The 26918-nt window shown below is 37.0% G+C and overlaps 1 protein-coding gene across 2 annotated transcripts; it reads left to right on the top strand.

Annotated features, from left to right (window-relative positions):
• The first annotated feature begins 20247 nt into the window (after positions 1–20247).
• TMK1 (transmembrane kinase 1) lies at positions 20248–24432 on the top strand. Of its 2 annotated transcripts, none has more exons than XM_089459226.1 (2): positions 20248–22956; positions 23220–24432. In XM_089459226.1, the coding sequence occupies exons 1-2, from the start codon at positions 20580–20582 to the stop codon at positions 23732–23734; spliced, it is 2892 nt and encodes a 963-aa protein (XP_089315352.1). In that variant the 5' UTR covers positions 20248–20579; the 3' UTR covers positions 23735–24432. The 2 variants fall into 2 exon arrangements, with proteins under 2 accessions (XP_089315352.1, XP_089315351.1); XM_089459225.1 differs by having other exon boundaries at positions 20248–22970; positions 23220–23457.
• The last annotated feature ends 2486 nt before the right edge of the window (positions 24433–26918 follow it).

Raw genomic sequence — 26918 nt, 5'->3', positions numbered from 1 at the left:
ATAGAGCCCTCGCTCTAAATAACCCTCCACCCCCCATTAATCCCCATCAGGAGGCAGAAATTCCACAGCCAGAACATGAAATTCCTCATCAAGAAGAGGAAATTCTTCACCAAGCTGAGGACACACCTCAGCAAGATGAAGAACTTCCTCAGCAAATGGAGGACATGCCTGAACAAATCCCTCTAGAAAACCCTCAACAAGCAGAGCACATTCCTGAACAAATCCAGCAAACACCCCCGCAAGTTGCTGAGAATGAACAAGCAGCAGTAGAAATAACCCCATCCCCCAAAAGAACCAATCCTTCCATTCCCATACTTGGTATTTCTACTGATGACTCCGATGACAATATCCCTATTACCCTGCTTAAACGAAAAAGGCAGCAGGAAAAGAAAACCCCATCCAAAAGAAGAAGAACTAGGGTTTCAGCTAAGGCACCTGCTACTCCGGCTACTGTCCCCATCCTAAAGAAAGCTAGCCTGAAGAGAAAAACGCCTGAATTCCCTGCTTCTCTACCAAAGCGAAGAACTCAGTCAGCGGTAGCAGCTGAATCTCCTAATTCCCCCAGTTCACCGCCCATCACTATAAGGATCCGCACTCCCACTAGTCCTCAAAACTCCTCTCCCTCACCCTCGGAAGCTGAGATGCAGAGTGTTCATAGCTTCGTGACATCATATTTTAAGGCAGCTGACACACAAGAACCAGCTGCCGACACCCAAGGTAATAGTGACCAAGTGGCTGCAACACAAGAAACAGCCACTACCCCAGGTGACACACAAGAACCACCTGTGGGGAATACTGATCAAAATGATGAAACACAACCTCTGCCTCCATTGGAATCTACTGCTCCACAAGATCAGCCTACCATACCTGCCTTGCAGGAAGAAATTGAATTTCTGAAATCTCAGATTCAGGACTATCAGGAGGAAATAATAAGGGTCAAGGAAGCATATCAGAATGAATTTAGCCTGCACGTTTTAACACGAGTAGCGTCTGCAGCATAGAAAAGTAAGGACAATGAATATGTGTGTACCAACTGTGGTGAAATATATGCTCAAGCAGGATATAAGGTAGTGGCAGAACCAATGAAGGAAGCCTCCGATGTTGTAGATGAAACAAAAGAGCCTGCCGTTACACAGATGGAAATGCCACAATCCTCTGCTGAAATAAAAGAACCTGTTCGCACACAAGAACCAACAGGCTCCCCAGAAAAGGTGCACGCAGAAGAACCTGTTGTCACACAAGAACCAACAGGCTCTCCAGAAAAAGTGCAGACAGAAGAACCTGTTGTCACACAAGAACCAACAAGCTCTCCAGAGAAGATGTAGGACCAAACTGAAGAGCTTACTGACACACAAGAACCAGTAAGTTCCCCAGAAACTGCACAAGTCCAAACTGAAGAGCTTACTGACACACAAGAACCAGTAAGTTCCCCAGAAATTGCACAGGTCCGAACAGAAGAGCTTACTGACACACAAGAACCAGTAAGTTCTCCAGAGATGGCACAAAAATAAACAAAAGGGCTTGCTGACACACAAGAACCAGCAAGTTCCCCAGAAACTGTGCAGGAAGAAACAGGGAATGAAAAAGAGGAGAATACAGATTCACCCCGGCCTACCCAAATTGCTATGGAAGAAGTAGTTACACAAAGATCAACAAATGGAGAAGAAAACACAGACTCATCTCGGCCCACTCAAAGTGTCATGGAACGAGAGGAAGAAATAGAAGAAAATAAGGAAAAAGGTATAGACTCACCCCGGCCTAACCAAACTGTTATGGAGGAAAAAGAAATAGTTTCAGAAGAAGGAAATGAGGAAAAAGGCACAGACTCACCTCGGCCCACCCAAATCACCATGGAACAAAATGAATCAGTACAACAGGAACAAGAGACACTAGCCAGAAATGAAGAAAAAGATGTTGGATTATCCCAGCCTACTCATACAGAGCAGATTATCCTTGTGGATGCCTTTACACAAACAGAGCTTCCTTATGTTAGTGATGTATGCACAGAAATAGATAGTTTTCAAGCATTAAAGGGAGAGTGGTGGAGAGAATATGAGCAGTCACAAGGCAAGGCATTCCAACAGCAAAAAGGGATCTAGTTTAGTCATGCATACAAGAACTGGGAAGCACTGGAGCAGTGCAGAGCCCAGTACAAAGAAATCAAGGAATTAAAAGCCAGATTGACCCAGATGTTTGAGTTGTTCCAAAGACTACTTGCCACAAGGAAACCTTCTTTTAATTATGCAACATTTCTGAGGGAAAGACTCACATTTTTGCAGATAAAGGCTGTCAAAGAAGGTAGACCTCATCAGGTAGTAACATCAGAGCAGTTTATGCAAACCTTTGCAGAGGCACCTAAAAATGATCAAAATTTGTTATGCGAGCTCTATCTCCATAATGAGGCCATGTCCGAAGAAAGAAATATGAATATGATACCTGTAGTTGGCGACATACAGCTGAGAGCCTTTATCTCCTTTTTAGCTAATCAACTTACATGGCAGAACGCCTTTGCTTCAGCTCAACATAATGAACAGAATTGTCTTCTGTGGATTAGAGCTGAACCGCAGAACGCAGCCACCTTTATTGCACAACACCTAAGAATGGTAAGTGATCCTGAAATGAAGGACCATGTTAAGCAACTGCAAGCAATGGTCCTGAAAGACTGTCAGCATTATGTAAAGACTAAGGCATCCTTGGATGTCAAGGCAAACAAACTGTTTTGGGAGAACTGCCCCAAGGAGAGGCAGGAATATCACCCTTATAATCCACCTAATTTGTAGGTAGCACTCTCAAGGGTACCTCATTATGTTAATTGCATGCAGCACTGTGCTGAAAATTGGATGGGTTACAGATTTAGATTTCCACTTTTATGGCTATCTGGTGAACAATACAAAGGACAGTTTGGATTATCCAACAGGGAAGAAGCAGCAGCATGGAGGCAAATACAAACTGCCTGTGGATTCAGGAAGAAGTTTGATGCCACTTCCTATAATTATTGTCTCAGTAATCTACATTGTTCATCCCAGTACTCCGACTCAGACTCAGAGTAGGCATTGCATAGGGACATGCAATCTCTTCAGTTGGGGGGGATGTTAGGACTCAGAATTGACCTATTTTGACCTTATACTTTTGCCATAATATTATCTTTTTCAGTCATAAATTGTGAGCTTTGATTACATAATGACTTAATCACCCCAAGGTACGAAGTAACTTTCCACATATCTATATGTTTAATTGTTCATTGCATATTCATGAGTATCTTTATATTTATCTTTGAAAAGCTGACTAAGTTGCCAAGTAATTGTCTTAAGCCTGCAGGAATTATAATTTATAGTTGTTGTAACACCAGAAACAGCAACTACGCAGTTTCCGCAACACCAGAAACAGCAACTACGCAGTTGCTGCAACACCAGAAGCAGCAACTACGCAGTTGCTACAGTCAGCAACAACAACCGTCCAAAGCAGGCTATTTTGCAACAGCTGGGAATAACAACCGGCAACTATCTGAAGAACGCTGATGCGGCACGATCTGCAGCTATCTAAAGCGGGTAGAACACAGTTACCATTGCTTAAATCAGGAACAGCATGGGGAAACGACAAAGGAATGCGAAGATCCCAAGAAGACGGTCGAAGACAGTTACCAGCTGTGTAACAGCCAGAACCTAAGAAAGAATATGTTGTTATACTGTTGTAACAGTGGTCTGTAATTCTTATTTTTGATAGAATGGGTTAACTGAATGAACTGTAATAATCTATTGTAATAGATGTCTCCTCTATAAAGAGGAGACATCTACATTAGAAGGGGTTAATGTGTGATCTGTAAGTGAGATTTTGAGAGACATCAGCAAGTCTGAACTTTATTGTACTTGAATCTTTTGGCAGATGAATAGAAGATTGTTCTGAGCACTTAATCTAGCCTTTGTGTTCTGGGGAATCTTGTGAGAGGGACTGGGCCCACCTTCCTCACAAGATTCACCCATTTACTTTTCTGTCAAGTGTGTAAGTGTGTGATAGTTTCTTTCCGCTGGTACTCTGTTTGGATTTTGTAGCATTACCTCTGGTATTTACGTTTTGCTAGTACTCGGTTTCATTCATTGCTTGAAGTTGTGCAAGGATATCTCACCGGTGAATTAGAGTGCAGTGTGTGTTAGCAATCTGGTTACAGGGGCAGGTGCTGAACGTCCTCACCTGGAGGATAGGGTCCTGATCCTCTGCCAACAGAGCATCCATCATTTTGCTTTTCAGATTTGTAATCTTAATTAATTACTTTCATTTTATCAGTACTGTGATAACTTAGCGTAAGGATCACGTATACTACAACTTTTTAATGCTTTTAGGATTAAGTACATACAGTACACGGTAGCCTTTGGAATAAAAAGACTTTCCCAGGTTGACAATTAATGTGGTACTTGATTGTTTAATCAATAAACAATTCAACTAGCCAACAAAGAGGCCTCAAGCAGGGAGATCCACTCTCTCCCTTTCTCTTTATTCTCATGATGGAAGGAGTTGGTAGATCGATTAAGAAGGCAAAAGAAGAAGGAAAAATCAATGGTCTTCATCTTTCTGAGAATGGATAGACTTTAACTCATCAACAATTTGTTGATGATACCATGCTGCAGGGAGTTCCTACAGTCAAAGAAGCTTTGGCATACAAACAAATTCTAAATGACTTTGGCATGGCCATAGGTATGGAGGTCAATCTCTTCAAATCTTTTTTTTTTTTAATACTGATATTGTTATTCAAAGGAATATCTCTAGAATTCTAGGCTTTCAAAGAGATTCTCTTCTTTCAAAGTATTTGGGAGTCCCTCTAACTGCTAAACCTCTTCATAAGAGCATATGGGAGCCGGTGATTAATAAAATGCAGGATAAAATCAAGAATTGGACCACCAGATCTTTAAACTTGGCTGGCAGATTGGTGCTCACAAAGGCTGTTCTCCAATCTATCCCAGTTTTCATGCTTTCAGCACTCCTAGCACCAAAAGGAATCTTACAACAATTCAGAAACATTCAAATAGACTTCCTCTAGGGAAAGGGGTAAAAAATAAAATGGGCCTTAGTAGCTTGGGAAAAGATCTGCAAACCCAAAAACCAAGGAGGGCTGGGGTTGGATGATCCAGAGGTTCTAAGCAGGGCTTTAGGAGCTAAATTATGGTGGAGATGGGTCAAATAACCAAAGGCTCAATGGGTTAGTCTCTGGACAGAGAAATATGCCAACACTTGGGAAAGTAACGATCATATAAGGATGTCTGGAAATATAAAAGGCACATGCATCTGGAATAAGGCCTGGGGGAATAGAGGCTTAGTTCAATAAAATAGATTCTGGGAAATCAGAGAGGGAGATCTGGCACTTTTTTGGGAAGATAAATGGCAACAAGAACCAATACTGCTTAAAGAGGAATTTGTGGACCTCAAGAGAGAGACAGATACCATAGGGTTATCAAAGGTCAAATATTTTTGGGACCAAACCAATAATGCAGGCAAATGGAGAAAGTGGAGGAAAATGGTTTTTAGGGAAGATAGTCCCTTGAAAGCTAAAGTATAGGTTCTTATGCAGGTATTGGAACAAAGGAAGATTCTAGTGACAGGGGGGCATGACCAGTTGATGTGAGGCAACAATAATGAGGGCACCTTCAATCTTAGGGAGGCAAAACAAAAACTCCTTGAGATAGATTCTCTTGCTCCGGATAGAATATGGCAGAATTTGTGGAGGCATCAACACTGGATGAAGATCAAACTCTTCATGTGGCTTGTTTATCATAGGAAAACTATAACTTGGGATAACATAAGGAAAAGGGGTGTTCTGGGGTCTTCCAGAAGCCACCTCTGTGAAGCCCAAGAAGAAACCATGGAACACCTCCTCAATAATTGTGTCTTCACCTCTAGACTGTGGGATTCTTTCACCATCATCTTCCAAAAGAGCGACAGGGATAGAGGGTGTATCATCAATACCCTAACCAAGTCGAGGCGAAATTTTTCAAATTATGAAATTCTTGACTTAGCTTGGGCTCTTGCGCCCAGCTTCATTATTTGGAATGTCTGGAAGGAAAGGAACAAGAGAATTTTCAAGAATGAAAAAAGACCCTTCCAATGTCTTTTTGAGCAGACTTTGGCTCAACTTAAGGAGATGGTTGGTACCATTGTGCAAAATACCCCTATGAATCCTCCTTTAGATTCTAACATAAGGATTCTAGGACTGTTAGGTATGTAGGGGCTTATTCCGTAGGGAATGAACAGAAAGGTTAAGGTTATCGATGCTGAGTAGAATTTCTGGAATCCTCCCCCAAGGGGCTATCTGAAATATAACATTGACGGGGCCTCAAAAGGAAACCCGGGCACAACGGGCTTTGGAGGAGTGTTAAGGGATGATTCTGGTAATATCCTTTCCATATTCCATGGTCATTTGGGCAGAGCTACAAATAACATGGCAGAATCCATGGCTATGGAGCAGTGCTTAGACCTCCTGGTGCAGGATAATCAGAAAAATGTAATTATCGAAGCCGACTCTGAGTTAATTATCAACACAGTCAAAATAATTAGCTAGGATTCGAAGCCAGAGAAGGCTTCAAAACAATGGAGATTGATCCAGGTCTTTCAAAGGATCCAACTCCACCTCAGAGGCCTACGCACAGTAAGTTTTAACCATGTGCGGAGGAAGGCCAACAAACTGGTTGATTTACTAGCTAATCAAGGAGTGAAGTGTACCATAAACAGGGTCGAGATGGGTGGGCATGGGTTGCCTCAGGATGGTCTCATGGATCAGTGTGATACCCAAGCAGACGAAGATATGATGGTGTATCGCATCAAAACCATGGAAGCTCTATTATGAGTTGCAAGTTTTTCCTATTTTTATTCTTTCTTAAGTTGCGCGGAGGATTCTGCGGCCTGAGTAGTTGGTTGGAGGGATGGGGTTTTACTTCTTATAGGCTCACAAATGGCTGTAAAGGAGAAGGTGATAGCTGCTGGAATCCGGGCTCTCGTGGCTACCAGAATATTCCTGATTCTCTGTACAAGGACGCAAATCTGCCCGTAGAGTGGTTTTTGGTGTATCGGGGGCCTCTCGGGCAGGATGTGGTTTTCAAGTTTTGGGAGCGATCACACTCATCATGCTACACATGGCCGAGGGGTGGGTTTGTTTACCGCCCTTATCGCACGTTAACTAGCAGTACTTTTTCTCGGTGCGATATGACCCTTGACCGTCGGATCTTGCATGGCGGATCTATGACTAGGATTCATCGGGCAGGTTTATGGGTCCATAAGGTTAAAAGGTGGTATTTGTTACAGCACGATTCTTTCCTCTACCGTTGGTTCAAGTCGGAGGGATGGGGTTTTACTTCTTATAAGCTCACAGACAGTTGCAAAGGAGAAGGCAGTAGCTGCTGGAATTCAGGCTCTCGTGGATACCAGAATATTACTGATTCTCTTTACAAGGATGCAAATCCACCCGCTGAGTGGTTTTTGGTGTATTGGGGGCCTCTCGAGTAGGTTGTGGTTTTCAAGTTTTGGGAGCGATCTCACTCATCGTGCTACACGTGACCGAGGGGTGAGTTTGTTTACCACCCTTATCGCACGTTAACTAGCAGTCTTTTGCTCGGTGTGATATGACCCTTGACTGTCAGATCTTGCATGGCGGATCTATGGCTAGGATTCATTAGGCAGGTCTGTGGGTCCATAAGGTTAAAAGGCAGTCTTTTGTGCATCATGATACTTTCCTCTACCGTTGGATCAAGTTATGAGGATCTACGATCAAGAAACTATGCGCTCATTGGTAGGTCCAATTATCGTTTTGCGGGAGACTGTTGTTGGTGTTTAAAGGATTTGTTGGGTAAATTTTGTGGCATTGATACTTTTTGCTTTTGAGGGTGGGGATGTTTTGTGTCCAGGGATTGGATTTTTCAAAATTCACTCGAGACCCTTGGTTTTTTAGAAAGCGGTTTTGACTAGATCTATGATTCCTTGTGGTTGGTTGTATTCTATGTAAATATTTTCCTGATTTAATGATAACGAAGGTATGACTCTTGCTTTAGCAAAAAAAAAATAATATAGTTTATTCTAAGTCGCAGATAGATCCTACAAACTCAAGCCACAAATGTTGCAGCTTTCATGCACATTTACCACAACTAGATACAAGCAACTACTTTATGGAATCATTTTTGCAACCTTAAGTTACAATTATTGTTACCTTACTCAAATAAAATAATTCTCGTATAAATTTTGTTGTCGTGTATCTATTCCTTAGCTTCAATATTGACAAAGACATGTCACATATAATGATCTCTTAATACATATATTTTCTTTTTTAAATATTTTTTATTCTAAGTCATAGATGTTGCATCCCCAAGTCACAGCTCATGCAACCTGAAGCCACAATTGTTACAACTTTAGTGCATAGTTACTACAACCATATACAAGCAATTAATTTATGGAACCATTGTTGCAACATTAAGTTACAACTATTGTTTGCTTACTCAACTCAAATAATTATTGTATAAATGTTGCTACCATGTATTTATGCCTCAACTCCAATATTGACAAGGAATTGTGAGGTATAATGATCTCTTAATATATATTTTGTCTTTTATAGATAATCTATTTTGTTATAAGTCGTATATGTTCCATCCACAAGTCACAGCTCCTGCAACCTTAAGTCGTAGTTGTTGCGACTTTAATGCACAATTACTACAACCAACTGTTTTATGGAACTTCTATTGCAATCGAATAAAATAAATTGTTTTATGGAATGACTACTGCAACCTTAAGCTACAATTGTTATTCCCTTACTCAAATAAATGAATTTTTGTATAAAGGTTGCTACTATGTATGTATGCCTCAACTTCAATATTGACAAGGACTTGTTAGGTATAATGATCTCTTAATATATATATTTTCTTTTATATATAATATGTTTTATTCTAATTCGCATAAGTTACATCCTAAAGTCACAACCCCTGCAACCTCAAGCCACAACTATTGCAACATTAATGCATAGTTACTACAACCAGATACAAGAAATTGTTTTATGGAACCGTTGTTGTAATCTTAAGTTACAATTATTGTTCCCTTACTCAAATAAAATAATTCTCATATAAAGGTTGTTGTCATGTATCTATACCTCAGCTTCATTATTGACAAGGACTAGTCAAGTATAGCGATCTCTTAATTCCCCATTATTTTTAAAGTGACTATTATTAATTATAAAGCCCACCCTTTTCCTCTCACCATACATTCCACTATCTTAGAAATCATTTGGGTGAGGGGATTCTGACATTCTTTGAACTTACAGTTTTTATGGGGTAAATTTTCCAATCATGAATCATCTCGTTTTAGTTACTCCTTTAAAGTGCCTTTTTCAACCAATCTATGAAAATTCTTCTTAAAAATAGCATTAGTGGCATAATTTTCTCTAGAGGACCATTCTTATTAGTATTTCCATAAACTTTAATAACAACGTTGGCATTAATGATTATATAGGAACTTTGTGTTATTCTCTAAAACACTCCATTCCACTACACATTAGGTGATGTTTTTGAACTAGATTTAGTCTTATATGTGCCTGAGTTAACAAAGAGTTTTCTTTAGGGCCTCTGAATGTCTAAATGGAAGCTCATTTAATTTTTATTTTTTTAAATTTCTAATGACATCATTCTTCCAATGTCAGTTCCTTGTTAATGTCATTGATATTACTATTCCTTGACATCAGTCTTCCAACACCCATTCTAATGGCACAATTGTCACAACTATAGTAGGTTCATCACAATACTTTTTTTAAATTCTTGATGTCATCCATCTTCTTACCCATGTTCGGATGGAAGAAAACTTGCAACTATGGCTTGTTCATAATATTATATTTTCAAAAAGGTTGCAACACCATCAGTCACAAAGTTTGCAACGATGGAAAATTTGTCAAAAAATCTTGTTGTAAAATTGTCGCTCACGCCGGTCTTCCAATGTCGATTTTGATGGCACAACACGACACCACAATGGGAAAATTGTTGGAAGGAGCTCACTTTCAGTCAGTCACCTGATGATGGTTAGTGATGAATCTATAGGATCATTGATCATATTTTCGACTCCATGTTGACAAGTATTTCTAGTGAACCAATGTCAGAGACTCAACAACTACTATTGTCAGAATTTTGACAAAAAATAATATTTTGAAATTACAACTGTACCATAAATGATGTTTCATGAAATCTCCTTTTGTTGTTATAGTGACAAAAAATCATTGCAGGCCTATGAAAAAGAGCAATAAAAAATTGGGTCAATATTTAGTAGTGAAGGGTTGATGGTGCCTAAGACAAGTTTCACCATCAAATTTATTGTGGAAAAGAATAGCCTAACAAGGTGACTCAATATTGTAAGTGAGTTGAATATATTTATTGCATGAGTTAGGGATGTTTGGAGTAAGAAGTATGAAGTGATTAGGCTAAAGTTGTGGTTTAAAATATTAAGCTTCACGGGAACTAACATAAGCAAAGGAACTTCATAAAATTCAACATGCAATTATTTTGAACCTAGAAGAAGGAGATGCATGGGCATACCATGTTATTGACAAATGAACAATATGCACAGTAGGTCTCATTAAAAGGATCCATTTGTAGAAAGGGAATTGAAAATTTAGTGATGGGACTTGATTTATAGAACATTTTCCCTTAATTTATATTTACATAAATTGTTCATTTCACTTGTTCTTGATCCATCTCTAATGTTGATGAAAGATTCTTCTTGTCTTTGTTTTAACTGAGATCGTGTTGGGTGAAGCTTCTTGGAACATGATATTTGAACCATGGGACATGAAAGAACTCAACATTTACTTATTTTAATGTGTTTAGAGTAGTCCCCTTTTTACATTAAATTTTATCTTCGAAATTCACTTGTACATGGATTGACCTTCTTGCTCCTCTCAAAGACATCTAAAAGTTAGCACTTATCTACAATAAAACATGAGATATTGGGAGAACAAAGGTGATAATTATTTATTCATATAATAAGCATGGAAAAAATTCACAAATAATATTAATAAAATACATTCAAAGAAAGAGAAATGATGAAATTCAATTTTTTTAACTTCGTGTGGAGTGTTTGCCAACAAGACTACCCAACGATTTTTTGCTAATAACTTATTTCTATGATGTGTAATTAAAATGATTCCAAAGACAAAATAAAATAGGTTAATTTTTTATATATATATTAGAAATATATTTTGAAAATTCCATGACACGATATGTCAAATCTGCTTAAGAACAACCTACATGACAAAGTTGTTCTCAAATTCTTGCATAGACCAACAATTACTATTTTAGGTGTAACGCTTTCAGTTATTGATGGATTTAAATGATTCCAAGTGGAGAAAAAAAGTGTATTCATTAATATATATCCAATATAAACACATTTTTAAAATAATAATAATTGAGAGGTAAAACACGCAAATGAACAAACTAGGAAACATAATTTAAGTAGTGTTTATTTAAGATAGAGAATTAGTATTTTAGGTATAAAAGTTTCAATTGAAATTGAAATCAAGTGATTTATATTGTGTTTTAAACTAGATTAATTAGAAAATACACCATATAATTTTTTTGGAATATATATCCATTTAGGCATCCAAAAGCTGACTATCCCAACTTTGTCTTTAGATATCCTATTTGACATATATATATATATATATATATATTAATAATTATTAATAAATAATTTAGATAAATAAACTATATTAAAGTTTAGTTTTTTTTTTAACTAATCCTTAAAAGTATTTTTATCTATTTATCTTACCTAATTTAACTTTTTTCCATAAATAATAATAATAATATTAAATTAATAATAATATTTTCACTATTAATATTAATAATATATTATTATCAAGACTATTTTACTAATATAATATTAATTATATTTAATAAATAACTTAATTAAACAAAAATTACTTATATTATTAATATGTAATTAAATTAAATAATTTACCTTTTCTAACTAACCATTTAAATTAAATTATTGATATTTTTAACCTTGACTATATGATATATATTTTATATTAACAATAATCAGTGAATAATTTAAATAAATAAGCCAATTATCTTCTTAAACTAACCCTAATAATATTTTATTTATTTTGAATCCTAACTTTTATTAATAACCTAATATTATAACCTATATATATATATATATATATATATATATATATATATATATATATATATATATATATATATATATAAATAATAATAATATTAAATTAATTAATAGTAATTTGACCTATGGATCGTAGGTCAAAATTAGCCGTTGGTCGATTTAGCCGTTGGAGTCTCTGCTCAGACTATTTAACATGCTAAGCTGGATCTGTTTCTTCAACTTGTCCTGACGATGAACCACACTAGTTGGTTCGAAACGCGTCGACAAAGGTCTTTCCTCATGTGATTTTCACCGAAGTTCTGCTTACAACGATAGACATATCGATATTCACAATACAGAGATATGGATTATTTAATATTAAAATATTAGCAATAATACTTATACATAAGTGCGAAAAAAACTTCGCAATATGGAGATATACTGCTCACCTCGATGGTATTGCAAATAGTGGTAGATATATTGATATTCGCAATACAGTGTGCACTTCTTCTTAAAGCCACTTAATAACATAGTATTTTTTTGTAAATTTTGTGATTAAAAAAATGTTTATGAGTGTATGTCTGTATAAATTGTGCGAAAGGTTTGTCATTGTGTGGAATGCAGACATTCGCACAATGAAAGCTTGAAAACTTCCTTTGAACAATGGACTTTTTACACAACCCCGCACATATGCTTGATTACACAAATATAAGCATAAACAAAGCATCCACTATGCGAACAACTTTGTGCGGAAAGCTTTCATTACAACCTTACCGTTATTACATTGATTGGTCGAGTGCATAATATCATGCTATCTCCTTCAGTTGATTGGCCACTTCAAGGTATGTAGCGTTATGAATCTTTGTGAAATGAAGGATGTGCGGAGGACGGGGTATGTGCGACAAAACAAAGATGCAAAAAAAACTTTAATTAATTTAATTATGAACAAATTTTGAATTAATATTATTATGTTTCAATGTACAAACCTTTTGACAAGTATGTACAGAGGAATGAAAACACATAATAAAAAAAAAAAAAAACAAAAACACAACTTTATTTGACAATGATCATTGTAAAAAAAACTTCTTCCACACAATTAAAACATGTAACTCTAACAAAATAAAATTAACCTTAAATATGTCAAAAAAAAAAAAAAAAAAAAAACAAAAACAAAAAAAAAATTTATAATACAACTTAAACTAAACTCTTTATTTTAATTTATAATATTTTTTTAAAATAACGTATAAAAATAAATCTTTAACATAAAATCGTTATGTTACATTAATAAACATTACGTTACATTATTCTAATAAAGATATAGGATAGTATTCACAAAATAGATTTATATTACCGTTGAAAATTTGTTCCATAATTGTTTAAAAATAAAATATAAAAAAAACACACATAAAAAAATATTAAATATTCGTATATAAAAATAAGAATATAATAAGATACTAAATATTCCTATGGGAAAACATTGGAAGAATCCTATTGATTTACTTATCAATATTAGTTTCGATAGTGGTTGTCTATTTGAGTAGCGTCGTCGAGTAGACATTGGCACTTGCGGGTAGTTGTGTGGTGACTAAACAAACAAGGGTACACTTTTTATAATGTGAGGACCATAATAATGATCTAACTATATTATAATCAAAATGGGCGCTCTCTCACATGCCTGCTCGAGTTTCTTCAACGACTATTCTACCTCAACCAGAGGTCTATTACTACACGCTTTTGCCCATTACAAGGTTTTTTCTTTTAATTGGTTCACATTGTTATTAAATACATATACCATTAAAACATAATCAATTATAGAGATATTAAATAATATTTATTTAGTTAATTATATAAATAAAATAAGTATATTTATTTTTTGGTAAGTCAATCTTTTATTAATTTAAGAGAAAGTAGTATATAGAGATGTCGTCAAAATAGGTGGTCTTATCCCGAACAGGTTTGTTGACCAAAAAGTTCACCATATGACAAAAATACAAAAGGGCCTCTAAAGGCAGAAACCAGAACTGATTAGGCCACAGGCACCAGAACACAGCTAAAACAAAAAATACTTCAGAAAGCACACTAGTCACCAGAAGTAATGGATGTAGGGTTGTCCACAACAGTTCCAGAAGGCAGTGGAGGGTGGAAGTCGCAATGAACGTGCCCTTCGAAGTGTGCCATCCAGGTCTCCAACTTTTCAACTTTCTCTGAGAGCAAATTTTGACCTCCCCACACCACAACTGCATGCTCCCTAAGTTGACTATGGATGTAGTGAAGTCGCTCCAAGGTTTCCATCTGCAGTGCATGTTCTTCTCTCTGGATGCATTCAACAACATCCATTTGATTCATTAGATTAACAATGAGGTCTCAGCAGCTTTCCCCACAACATTGGTGGTGGACTTGCCCTTCTTGAGCTTCAGACGCTCCCGAGCCGCTTTTCACTCCACCTTGACATCCACCACCCTGGCTCCTCTGTCCGCGACTGTTCTCCGCGTCCCCTCGGTGCATCCCTTGTTTTCCACCTCTCCTAATGCCTCCCCCTCAGCAGACCCTCAACCGTCCTCCACCCCTACCACCTTGTGACTCATCGACACCTCGCTGCGAGCTCCCAGCCATTTTTCCACCACAGCGAGGCGGAGCCAGAACCAACGCTTGGGCGGGTGATTCCTCAATAGCAAGAGGACCAAAGGAGGAAGCCTTCCGTGACGGGGTCTTCATGGCAACCGACCCAAATAGGGAATTGCACAGAGCTTCCAGCTCCAAATTGAACCCCACTGGCCCGCACTTGCACCAAATGAAAATTACCCAGAACACAATCCACAGAATGCCACTGTCTTCCGAGCTTTCTCCAAGAAAATGGCGTCCTCCAGAGTTAAGTGGATTATTACCAAATTGGAACAAAAATTTGAAGAGCTTCCACCCGTAGAATTGGACAAACCAAACTCGGTCGCAGGCCCTCTTGGTTTTCCATTGCGGATGAACAGGGACACCACGAGGGTAGGTCAGCTACCGCTGCGAAAAGAACGAAGGCCAGTCCAACGACTGCCACCACCCTATTCCATTGCTACACTGCCAATTAACCACTGGAGCCGAAGTAGGGACTCTCCATACCCAAATACGCTGAACACACCAGAGAACACAGCTCTACAAGCAATGGAAGCCTCCCTCTTCCCTGTGCCTGACACCCTCCCCAACACACCGCCAAAGCTCTCTGCCCACAAAAACTAGGTTTACCAACTCGCCATGCCTTTCCGACCACCAACTCGTCACCTTCCTCCAGACGCAAATGCAAACACAAATGCAAATACCCGGGATCGCCATCACTCCGTCGTATTTCACCTCGCCACCCTTGACAACATTCTCAAGAATGCTCGTCGCACGCTTAACCACCTGCTCCACTATACCACTCCCCATGACTATTAATGCCTGAAAGGACCAGGAGGACCATACCCCCACCTCAAACATTTAAATTTAATCATACAGTGACGCAACTACGTGTTGCCAGCTACGCACCCCATTAAAGAAAATAAGCATATCTATTTAGACAAAATATGTATATTGAAAATAAAATATCATTTTTAACATTAAAAATTAATTAACTTTTATAGATTTTTTTATTTATTATTAAAATATTTTATAAGCCAACAATTTTATATAAAATTAAATAGTTAACTATCATCATCATTTTTTTCCTCTTAATTTTAATTCTTATTTAATATATAAATATAAAGAAAAAAAAAAGTATACATATACAACATCTTAAAAAGAGAGAAGTTGGAATTTCAAATATCTAGATTCCTAACATTATACTATATGCAAAGAATAAATGGCACAAAATGTATTTAATGTGATATTGAATACTATATGCAAAGAATAAATGGCACAAAATGTATTTAATGTGATATTGAATAGTCAATGCAAAGTTTAAATTTAAAAAATAAATATTTTTTAAATGTTTTTTTATGAATTTAAAACGAACAATATTTTTCTTTTATATTTATTAATAAAAAAAATTAAGTTGTTTATTATTTAATAAAATATTTGTATTTTTCATTAAATTAAACATTTTTCTTGAGTACTTACATATAAAATTTAGAATCAAATGATTCTAAATAGAAATAAATCGTGTGAAAATAATTATCATCATAAAAGTCTTAACTCAAAAAAATTAAACATTAGTTTTTTAATATTAATTTATAATCTGATATTAATTTATATGAAAACATTATAGGATAATAAAAATATAAATTATCAAATTTTATTAAAAGTGAAAATGTTTTTTTATGAAGTAAAATAGAAGCACTGAAAATATTAAATTATCTATAAATATGACTTTCTTACTGGTCTAATAGTTTTTTTAAGACATTTAATTAGTAAGAGGTTAATCCTAACTATGAACCATAGTTGTTATTTCGAAACATGTCGACAAATGCATTCTAATGTGATTTACACGGAAAAATCTTTTCAAAAAACTTGATATGGATCACAGAAGCCTTAATGCAACAATTGATGTAAACTATAAAAACAATAAAAATTTTAAAAGTAAATTATTTAACTTATTATTTGCCCTATTTGTTGTTAATTTTGAATCCTCAAAGATTTGTAAGTTTTTATATCATTACATTGGGGTTTAATCGAAAAACCACATTATGTCTTGTAAAAGGATAATAATTCCAATGGAAGCATTAATTCCTCAACCCATATTCTATTTTTCGAACACATGTTAGCAAATGTTGAGAAAAAATAATATTAAATAATGATAATTTATGATAATAAACATAAAATAATATGGGGAGCAAGAGTGGGAGGGGTGATTTACAACCCTGACAAACAAAAGGTGTATAGTTTTGCTTGGGACCTAGGAATTGCAACAAATAACCAAGACGAATTTTGGGCCTTGTGGAAAGACCTCAACATAGCCATGGGTAATAAAATAAAAAAATTAACAATACTAGGTGATTCAATGGTTGCGATAAGGCAAAACTCTAAGGCATTATTTGGAAGTCTTTCAAATATTCCTCCAATTGTACTCTAGATTACCCTTTTGTCCTCAAAATTTGAAGAAATCTCTTATCAACATATCCTTCAACATTTAAATGATGAAGCAGATAACCTCGCGAAGTTTGAATCTAAACTTGAGCAGGGTATAATTGAACTTCAAAATGGAGGGAGGATTCAAACCCTAATCCTGTGATCGTAATAAAAATAAATGACAAGATCTCAAAAGCTAATTTGATCGAACTAGATGGTTCTAAATCCAAGGAGAATTAGTGTTAATTGATAGGTGGAATTCCACTTTTGGGGGATAGAGGATGCCAGAGGACAAATGTGTGTTGGGCTCTTCGCATACATGTTGCTTTGCATGCATGAAGGTGATTACACCTGGAGATTTTGTTTTGGAAGGTGACATGGTTTAAATGTGAAGTTGACTCCTTATACATTGTTGAGGGTCATTCTTAAGTGAAATAAGGTTTGGAGCATTTATATTCCCATGTGAACTCTTTGCACGAGGACAATTTGGATGGCAGGGAAATACATTTTGAGGCAACACTTGTGATCATAGTTAATGCTCATTCTCGGGGAGAGGCTCCACTGGTGAGCGATGGCTTTGCTATATAGGATGGGCAAAAGAGCCTTTGTGTTTATCTTTGCTTCTCTGAGTTCGAGTGTCCAACCAAGTTCTTGGGAGTTTGCAGTCATGGAGGGTTAGGACACTGCGAATAATCTAGTGTGTTGGAAGGGTCGACTGAGGGAATTTTCCAAATCTTGATGGGAATGTATGAGCTAGTTAACAGGAGGTTGGAATATATAGAAAAGGAGTGGGATGACAGAGCCAAGGCGGTGGATCACAAGCTGGAGTGGATGCATGCCTGCATGGAGAGGAGGTCGATTGGAATGGACTTTGAAATTTTGTTGTTGAAGACAAGGAATCATGACTATGTGTGGGGCTCCGAGGAAGATGATGGACAAGGTTTCCCAATTCTGACACTGAGCCCGCAGGTAATTGTAGTTGAAGAAGCAATGGAGGAAGTTGAACCAACCTATGACAAGTAATCCAGACCTAGGGCCCTATGGGGCAATTTAATCAAATCTGATGAATGTGTTGCAAGTTTGAATTGTTTGAATAAATTTCGCAGAATTTACTAACTTTTCTAGTGTAATGTTGTAGTTCAAAAACCCAGAGTAGTAAGAAATATATTGGAATGTTGAGGCTGCTAATGTTACAAAAGAATGTAAATGGTTATGGCCATGAAAACCAAACTTAATAACTAAAATGCATACCTATTTTATTAAAAAAATAATAAACATAAAATAATATTAAATAATGATAATTCATAATAATAAACATCATATTTCAGAACAACATTATGTTTAAATTTAGTTAATAAACATATAATTAAAAATAAGAGTATTTCCATATATATATATATGAAAAATATATGTAAAATATAAATAGTAATTATAAATAAATATTTATTTTATTTAAATTTTTTAAAATAATAATGATTTAGATAGATACACATAATATTTTAACATAAAAATTAATATTTATAATTTTTTTTTTTAAAACATGGCAAATAAAAATACCAAACACATATATACTAAATATACATATTATTATAGTTTTAATAAAATTAAATATAAAAATATTTCTATATATAAATATGTGAAATTTATACATAATATAAATAATTTTATTAACCATTAAAGTAAATTCATTTTAACGAGAAATGAATCAAATCTCTAAAAATATAAGTTTTCCTCAAATTTTATATTAAAAAATGAAACTTAAAAAAATTCATCATTTTCTAAATTTAATAAATAAAAAATTAAAATAAATTTGTACTGATTTTAAATTTAAAAAACTAAAAAAATAAAATAACACCAATTTACCTACCGCATAAAAATAAATAAAAAACACAATCCTAAAATAAAAAACACATTTACACAGTCCTAATGGATATCAATTTTGTAAACTTTCTTTAATATATTTCTTTTATGATATTCCCAATTCCAAGAGAGACCCTCATTTTATATCTATTTCTTTTATGATATTCCCAATTCCAAGAGAGACCCTCCTTATTTTATATCTATTTCTTTTAAGATATTCCCGATTCCAAGAGAGACCCTCCTTATTTTATGAACCCCTCAGTTGGATTTACATCAATCCTCTAAAAAAAATAAAATTTCCACCAAATACCATCCACCTTATAAACCCAAAACCATAATTTGAGGAAGGAAATGAAGAAGCATGAGAGAGAGTCCCACCCTGGTCTGTCTGTCAAATTGTGGTTTGGAGCGACAGTGGATAATATTTACCTTTCCAAAGCCGGAAAAGCGCTGGTGGGCCCTGAATTATTAAAATCCATGGCTCAAGCCAAAGTCAATTCTCAAATCTTTGAGGCACCCAATACAGCGACATTTTTATAGTTACATATAATCGCTTCGCTGGTGGGTGGATTCCAACGCATTGCAACCCAATGGAACCAGCTGTCATCCTCCACACACTCATGTGCAAGTGTTATTATTATAAATGCTTATAAATTTGTTAGCCTCATCATTTTTCCTTTATACAAAGCTCAACTGCCATGTGGCCCCCGGTCAAACCATAATATGTCACGGCTAGGTGTAATAGGTGCCACGTCACCCCACTAGTCTTGCCAACGTGGCCCGATGGGGACAAGGGGGCTGGTCCAGGATTGTGCATGTGAGTGGCAGCGTGGATTACGACAAGTGTCACTATCACAGATTTCAATAACAAACTAGATGGGTGGATGGGGTCAAGTATCAACCAACCTAACCTATTCCCTTTCATTCGGTTCATTTATCTTACGTTCGAGTAAGAGGAATAAAATAGAAAAAATTATTTATTAAAAAGAACAAAATAATTAAAAACTGGTTTGGCCAAAAAATAATATTTAAATATTACCGCCTCCCAGTTGGCGCGCACCGCTCGTCCTCCGTAACTCTGCCGTGAAAGGTTCCTGGGATCTTCCCAGTGGGGCCCGCCCACGTGCGCCCTGAAAAAGCGCCAGGCCGCCGGTGGCGGGTACCGCTGCCTGCGCTCCGAGGATGTAGTTGCCGGACCGGCGAAAACAGAAACGACAACGTTGCTGACTTACTTAACGGAGCTCAGTTCCCAGAGTGCTGTAAACGCGTCAAAATAATAATTACTCGCTGCTCGGCTTCTGGTATTTTTACAGACATTAGTCCTGGAGATCCGTGTTGACAAGCATGAGAAAAGAAAGAGAAGCTCACGGTTTTAGGGCGCCGCGAGCCGCGTTGTAGGGCTCTTCAGGTCTGGAGATGGCGAAGAAGAGCCATTTTCAAAAGCCGGAGGAGCAACTCTTGTCGGAGAGAAATAGCGGCGGAGTTATTTTAGCAGGGAAGAGAAAGAAGCGCAGACACCAACAAATGCAAGCGCGCAGTCTTCTGTAGTTCGTTTGGTTCTTTTTCGGATTTTCAGTTCGATGTTTTTGTTTCTGAAGATGCGCTCCTGGAGGTCCCCGTTTCGACTCCTGCGTCCGATCTTGTTGCTCTGCTTTTGTTGCTTTGTCTGTGCCCAGACTCCGACCGACCCGAACGATGCAAAGGTGATGCAGGAGCTGGCAAATAACTTGAATGCAGCAGGCACGCTAGGGTGGGCGCCGGGAATCGATCCCTGCACCTGGAAATTCGTTAGTTGTTCTGCCGGACGAGTCGTGTCGATTCAGCTGCAGCAGATGAAAATGAAAGGCAGCCTCCCAGCGGATTTCAGCAAGCTGAGCGCTTTGCAGAATCTGGGTTTCCAGGGGAACCAGCTAAGCGGGCCGTTGCCGAGCTTTTCAGGGATGAGCGAGTTACAGTATGCTTACCTAAATATCAATAACTTTACTTCGATTCCGCCTGATTTCTTCACAGGACTTACTAGCCTTCAGGTTGTAGCGCTGGATTACAATCCCCTGGCCCCGTGGTCCATTCCCGACAACGTCAAGGATATTGCGACTTTAGTAAACTTCACGGCCAGCAGCGCCGGTGTCGTGGGTTCGATTCCGTCATTCTTCGGCGATGCGCTCGCCGGCATGCAGACGCTGTGTCTGGCTTACAACAATCTCACTGGCACCATACCAGAGACATTCTCAGGGTCTAATATTGAGGTTCTTTGGCTGAATAATCAATTAGGTTCCATGCTTTCTGGCTCCATCGAGGCTGTTTCGGGGATGACTGCGCTTACTCAGCTCTGGCTTCAGTCAAATGCTTTCACAGGTCCCATTCCTGACCTTAGCAAGTGCGTGTCGCTGAAAGACCTTGAGCTGCGGGATAATATGCTAACCGGGTTAGTTCCTGATACTTTAACTTCTCTTCCTGCGTTGCAGAATGTTACTTTAATCAACAATGCATTGCAAGGGCCTTATCCCAATTTTGACAAGAAAATAAATGCACTCATTGGGGAACCCCTTGAAAACAGTTTCTGTTTGCCCAACCCGGGTCCCTGTGATAAGAAGGTGGATGTGTTGCTTTCCTTTGCTCAGGATGTTGGGTATCCCTACATTTTGGCCTCTGACTGGAAAGGAAACGATCCCTGTGGTGGTTGGCAGCATGTTACCTGTGATAATGGAAACATTACTATTTTGAATCTTGTAGGATTGGATTTGAATGGAACTATATCGCCTGCATTGGCTAGTCTTAATTCTTTGAGGGCATTGTTGTTGAGTAATAATAATTTAACAGGGGGTATACCTAGCCAGCTCGCTTCGTTGCCCAATCTCGAGAAATTGGATGTTAGTAATAACCGATTATCCGGTAAGGTCCCGGCTTTCAAGAAGAGTGTTATTGTGAACGTTGATGGGAATCTGCAGATTGGGAAAAATCCGCCATCGATACCCTCCCCTGGATCACGTCCCCAGACTCCTGATGAGTCACCGACTTCATCAACTCTGAATCCTGTAGCACCTACAGCAGGAAATAGGCCTGGAGCTGTTGTGGGTGCTAAGAAGGACAAGAATCGATCATCTTCCTCATTGGGCGTTATAGTGGGTGTTGTTCTAGGTGGGTTTGCTGGATTAAGTGCAGTTGCTGGCTTGGGATTCTGTTTCTACAAGAAAGGATTGCCGAGATCAGGCCGTGTGCAGAGCCCCAATACTGTAGTTGTTCATCCTCAGCATTCTGCTTCGGAGTCCGAGTTGCTGAAGATTACTATGGCGGGACAGAATGCGGTGGCTACGACCAGCGATACACAGAGCCGGACGAGCAGTGGGCCGAGTGATGTTCATGTGGTGGAGGCTGGTAACATGATCATATCAATCCAGGTTCTTCGTAATGTAACGAATGATTTCAGTGAAGAAAACGTTCTGGGGCGTGGGGGATTTGGTGTGGTCTACAAAGGTGAGTTACATGATGGCACTAAGATTGCTGTGAAGAGAATGGAGGCAGCGGTTATGAGTAGTAAGGGATTGAATGAATTCCAGGCAGAGATTGCTGTTCTTACAAAGGTTCGTCATAGACACCTTGTTGCATTGCTTGGCTACTGCATTGAGGGAACTGAAAGGCTTTTGGTTTATGAATACATGCCTCAAGGCCCCCTCAGTCACCATTTGTTTGACTGGGAAAAACACAATCTGAAGCCAATGGATTGGACAAAGAGACTCACTATTGCATTGGATGTTGCTAGAGGTGTGGAGTATCTTCACAGTTTGGCTCACCAGAGTTTTATTCATAGAGATCTTAAGCCTTCAAATATACTTCTTGGAGATGATATGCGAGCCAAAGTGTCAGACTTTGGGCTTGTTAGGCTTGCGCCTGAAGGGAAATGCTCGATTGAAACCAGACTGGCAGGCACTTTTGGCTACCTTGCGCCTGAATACGCAGGCATGCATTGAATCGTGATTTCATTCTCCCTTTCTCCATGATTTGTTCATGCTTCTTGTTTTTTAGGGTTCGTTTATTTGTAGGACATTATTATTCAGGGTTCGTTTTTTTCTAGGACATTGTTAGGTGTGATTTCCTTAATGAACAATCCTTTGGTTACCATGCAAGTCAACCATCCTTGAGGTTATGTGATTAGCACAAGTAGTTTTGAATTACATATTCATATTCTAAAGATTGTGTTGGTTTCATGATTGCATATGCAGTCACTGGTCGTGTGACAACGAAGGCTGATGTTTTCAGTTATGGAGTGATACTTATGGAGCTCATAACAGGCAGAAGAGCTTTGGATGAAACACAACCCGAGGAGAGTGTGCATCTGGTAACGTGGTTTAGACGGATGCATATCAGTAAAGAAACCTTTAGGAATGCAATTGACAAGGCTCTGGAAGTCACAGATGAGACATTCAAGAGCATTTGCACTGTTGCAGAACTAGCAGGTCACTGCACTGCACGGGAGCCATACCAGCGACCAGATATGGGTCATGCTGTTAATGTGCTATCTCCTTTGGTTGAACAATGGAAACCCAGTGATCCAGATGATGAAGATTGTTATGGAATAGATCTGGACATGACTTTACCACAAGCACTGAAAAAATGGCAGGCCTTTGAGGACTCTAATGTAGATGAATCTATAAGAAGCATGGACAATACACAGTCCAGTATCCCCACAAGACCTTCAGGGTTTGCAGATTCCTTCACTTCAGCAGATGGTCGATAATCAGTCTTTTGAAAATTCAGAGTCCAAATTATAAAAATCGGAGGCATGATAGAGAAGCCAGGGGATGCTCTGATAAATTTGGCTATCCAAAAGTATTGGATGGAACAAATTTCAATCCTAGAAAATGTTTGTTTCAAGTTTTTGGTGGTAGGAAGTGGTGTTATTACTGACGAGTTCAATGAGTTCTCCAGATTCAAATAGCTCTTCATATTTTAAAGTGGAACACCGGACATGAGATACTGATTGTTGCTCCAGACACCTTGATGTTTAAAGGAATATCAATGAGTTTTCTCATTTTTAAATGCCTGCACTGCAATATCAATTCCTACGGGGAGCTAGGATTGGCCTAGTGCTCGGGAATTGTTTCAACCTTCTGGGACACGTTTGAAGCAAGATCTGTACTGCAAGGTCTCTTCTGACCGAGAGTTTGAGCAGCAGTATCCAGAAAGCTGCAGTAGGATTTTGTTTTCCATATTATGGCTGTTAGGCAGTGTGAGGCTATATAGGAACTCAGAAATGTATAATTTAGGTACTGTGAATGTACAGATACATTTTCGACATTTTGCATTTTGGAAGGAAAGTTCCTTTTTCATCTCTGATTTCTCTGTTTTCACTCTTGAGCATGCCAACTGCAACTCTTAGTGGGAAAACCTCTTCCTTTTTTTTATAATAAAAGTTGCATTGATATTTCAAAGCGAGTTCTGCGAGTAGTAAAGGACGCAAGGGCAGCGAGAGGCATGGATGCTATCTCTTGCGATTGGGTGCACATCAATCTCTGCTTGGCAGTGTTGAATTCGCCTGTTAGATGTGTGCTGTTACAACCCTCTGAAAGTTTCAGTGTTCTTCATGCTATGTTTATAAAAACTGAAAGTTTCAGTGTTCTTCATGCTATGTTTATAAAAACTGAAAGTTTCAGTGTTCTTCATGCTATGTTTATAAAAACTAAACAAGTTACTTAGACTTCATGTTTTCCTAGCCATATAGTGAAAGCATATCAAGCAAATCTCTAACAATAAATGTGTTGTCAATGCATTTAATTTCCACTAAGAGTGCCTACAATTAGGTGTTCTCCATAGTCTATAATTTAATTGATATTCCTCGTATTGAGCAAGAAACCATCCATCAGTTTCTGTTTCTCATCCATCAGTTTCTGTTTCTCAATCGTTGGCTGCTTCTAGTGGAACTTGGGAGGGATGAATGTAGCGAATATTAGCTTTTGAGGTCGTATACAAGGATATCCCGAATTGGATAGGACCTTTGTTTCTTCAGAACGTGAATTATTTCAATTTTTTGTTGTTACGTTTTATAAACTTAGATATGTCATAAATGGAAGTGGTGAATGCATTGTAATCTTGCCATTGGTTTCTCCGTTGTTTGTGCTTATTATTTCAATGAAGAACTATTCTCCTCGAACTTGTGAGGGGTGATTAAAGGCTAAAGTGCTGCACAGACAAAACTGGAGGTTATAGTTATGATATTTGGTTAGTAAGGGGGGTCGTTCAAGGGTGATTACACGCCAAACTGCTGCACAGACCCAAAAAAAACTGGAGTTTATTATAATATTTGGGTTGATAACAAGAATGCTGCAGAGACCCAACAAAACTGGAGTTAATTATAATATTTGGGTTGCCAATAATAAGGTTATTGACAAGTCAAGACACCAAACCAAATTGGTGTATAGTAGACTTCATAAGGTTTTTTTCTTTGATGCATAAGAAGCCTCTTGCCAATAATAAGGTCATTGGCAAGTCAGGATACCAAACCAAATTGGAATATAAGATTAACTTGTTTCCTATAATTATGATATTTGGGTTAATAATAAGGTTATTGACCGGTTAGGATACCAAGCCAAATTGGAATATAAAATTAACTTGTTTCATATAATTATGATATTTGAGTCGATAATAAGGCCATTGACCAGTAGGTTAACTTGTTTTACATAATTATGATATTATACGATTAATTTGTTTTATATAATTATGATATTTGGGTGAATAATATGGTTATTAATCAGTTAAGATACCAAGCCAAATTGGAATATAACATTAACCTGTTTCATATAATTATGATATTTGGTATTTGGGTCAATAATAAAATTATGATATTTGGGTCAATAATAAAGTTATTGACAAGTTAAAACAGCAGATATTTGGTATTTGGGTCAATAATAAAATTATGATATTTGGGTCAATAATAAAGTTATTGACAAGTTAAAACAGCAAACCAATATAAGTTAAACTTGTTTCATATAATTATATTTTGGTTAATAATAAGGTCATTGAGAAGTCATGAGACCAAAGTTTGGTTTGTGAAATAAAATAACTGATTCAACGCAGTGATTTGTAAAAAAAAAATCTACTAAAAGCTATAGAAATATAGACAATTCCCCTTTACATCTATATTTTAATATAGACAATTTTCCTTTACCTTTACAGACAATTCTCTTTTACATCTGTGGAAATATAGACAATTTTCCTTTACATTTACAGACAATTCTCCTTTACATATGCATGCATATATATAATTTCAAACTTCTGTGAAATAAAATAACTGATTCAACGCAGTGATTTGTCAAAAAAAAATCTACTAAAAGCTATAGAAATATAGACAATTCTCCTTTACATCTGCGTGCATACATATAATTTCAAACTTTTGTGAAATAAAATAATCTGATTCAACGCAGTGATTTGTCAAAAAATTCTACTAAAAGCTATAGAAATATAGACCCTTCTCCTTTACATCTGCAATGTATACAAATCATTTTTTTTAAGAAGAAATACTTTTCAGCTATAATTTTTTAGTAAAATGCTGAGTCTGTAATCATGATTTTTAACTATTTGACCATATAGGGTAGTGAGCTTTATACATTCAAGTTTTGTCGTGGTCTATTATAATTATGATACTTTGGTCAGAGAAAGTGATGGTTTTTATTTTATTGTAAGAAAAGATTAACATATAATACGTACTCTTTCGATGGAGAAGATTGGAGCAGAGTGGATGGAGAAAAATGGTAGAGTTGAGTGGGTTAATTAAATTTAATTATATATATAGATAATTAAATTTGGTGGGATTATATTTTTATTGTGTGTAATATAATGGGAACATTCAATATATCATTTTGACCTAGACTGTGAATTGAACTTATATTTTATATTAAAAAATATTTTAACAAAACGCCCATCAT

Source organism: Pinus tabuliformis, chromosome 7, assembly GCF_031772625.1.
Source record: "Pinus tabuliformis cultivar Carrire ecotype Pingquan chromosome 7, CPIR1, whole genome shotgun sequence".
Classification (NCBI taxonomy): Eukaryota; Viridiplantae; Streptophyta; class Pinopsida; order Pinales; family Pinaceae; genus Pinus; species Pinus tabuliformis.
The sequence above is the reverse complement of the archived record's forward strand: the minus strand, read 5'-3'. Positions and strand labels throughout refer to the sequence as shown.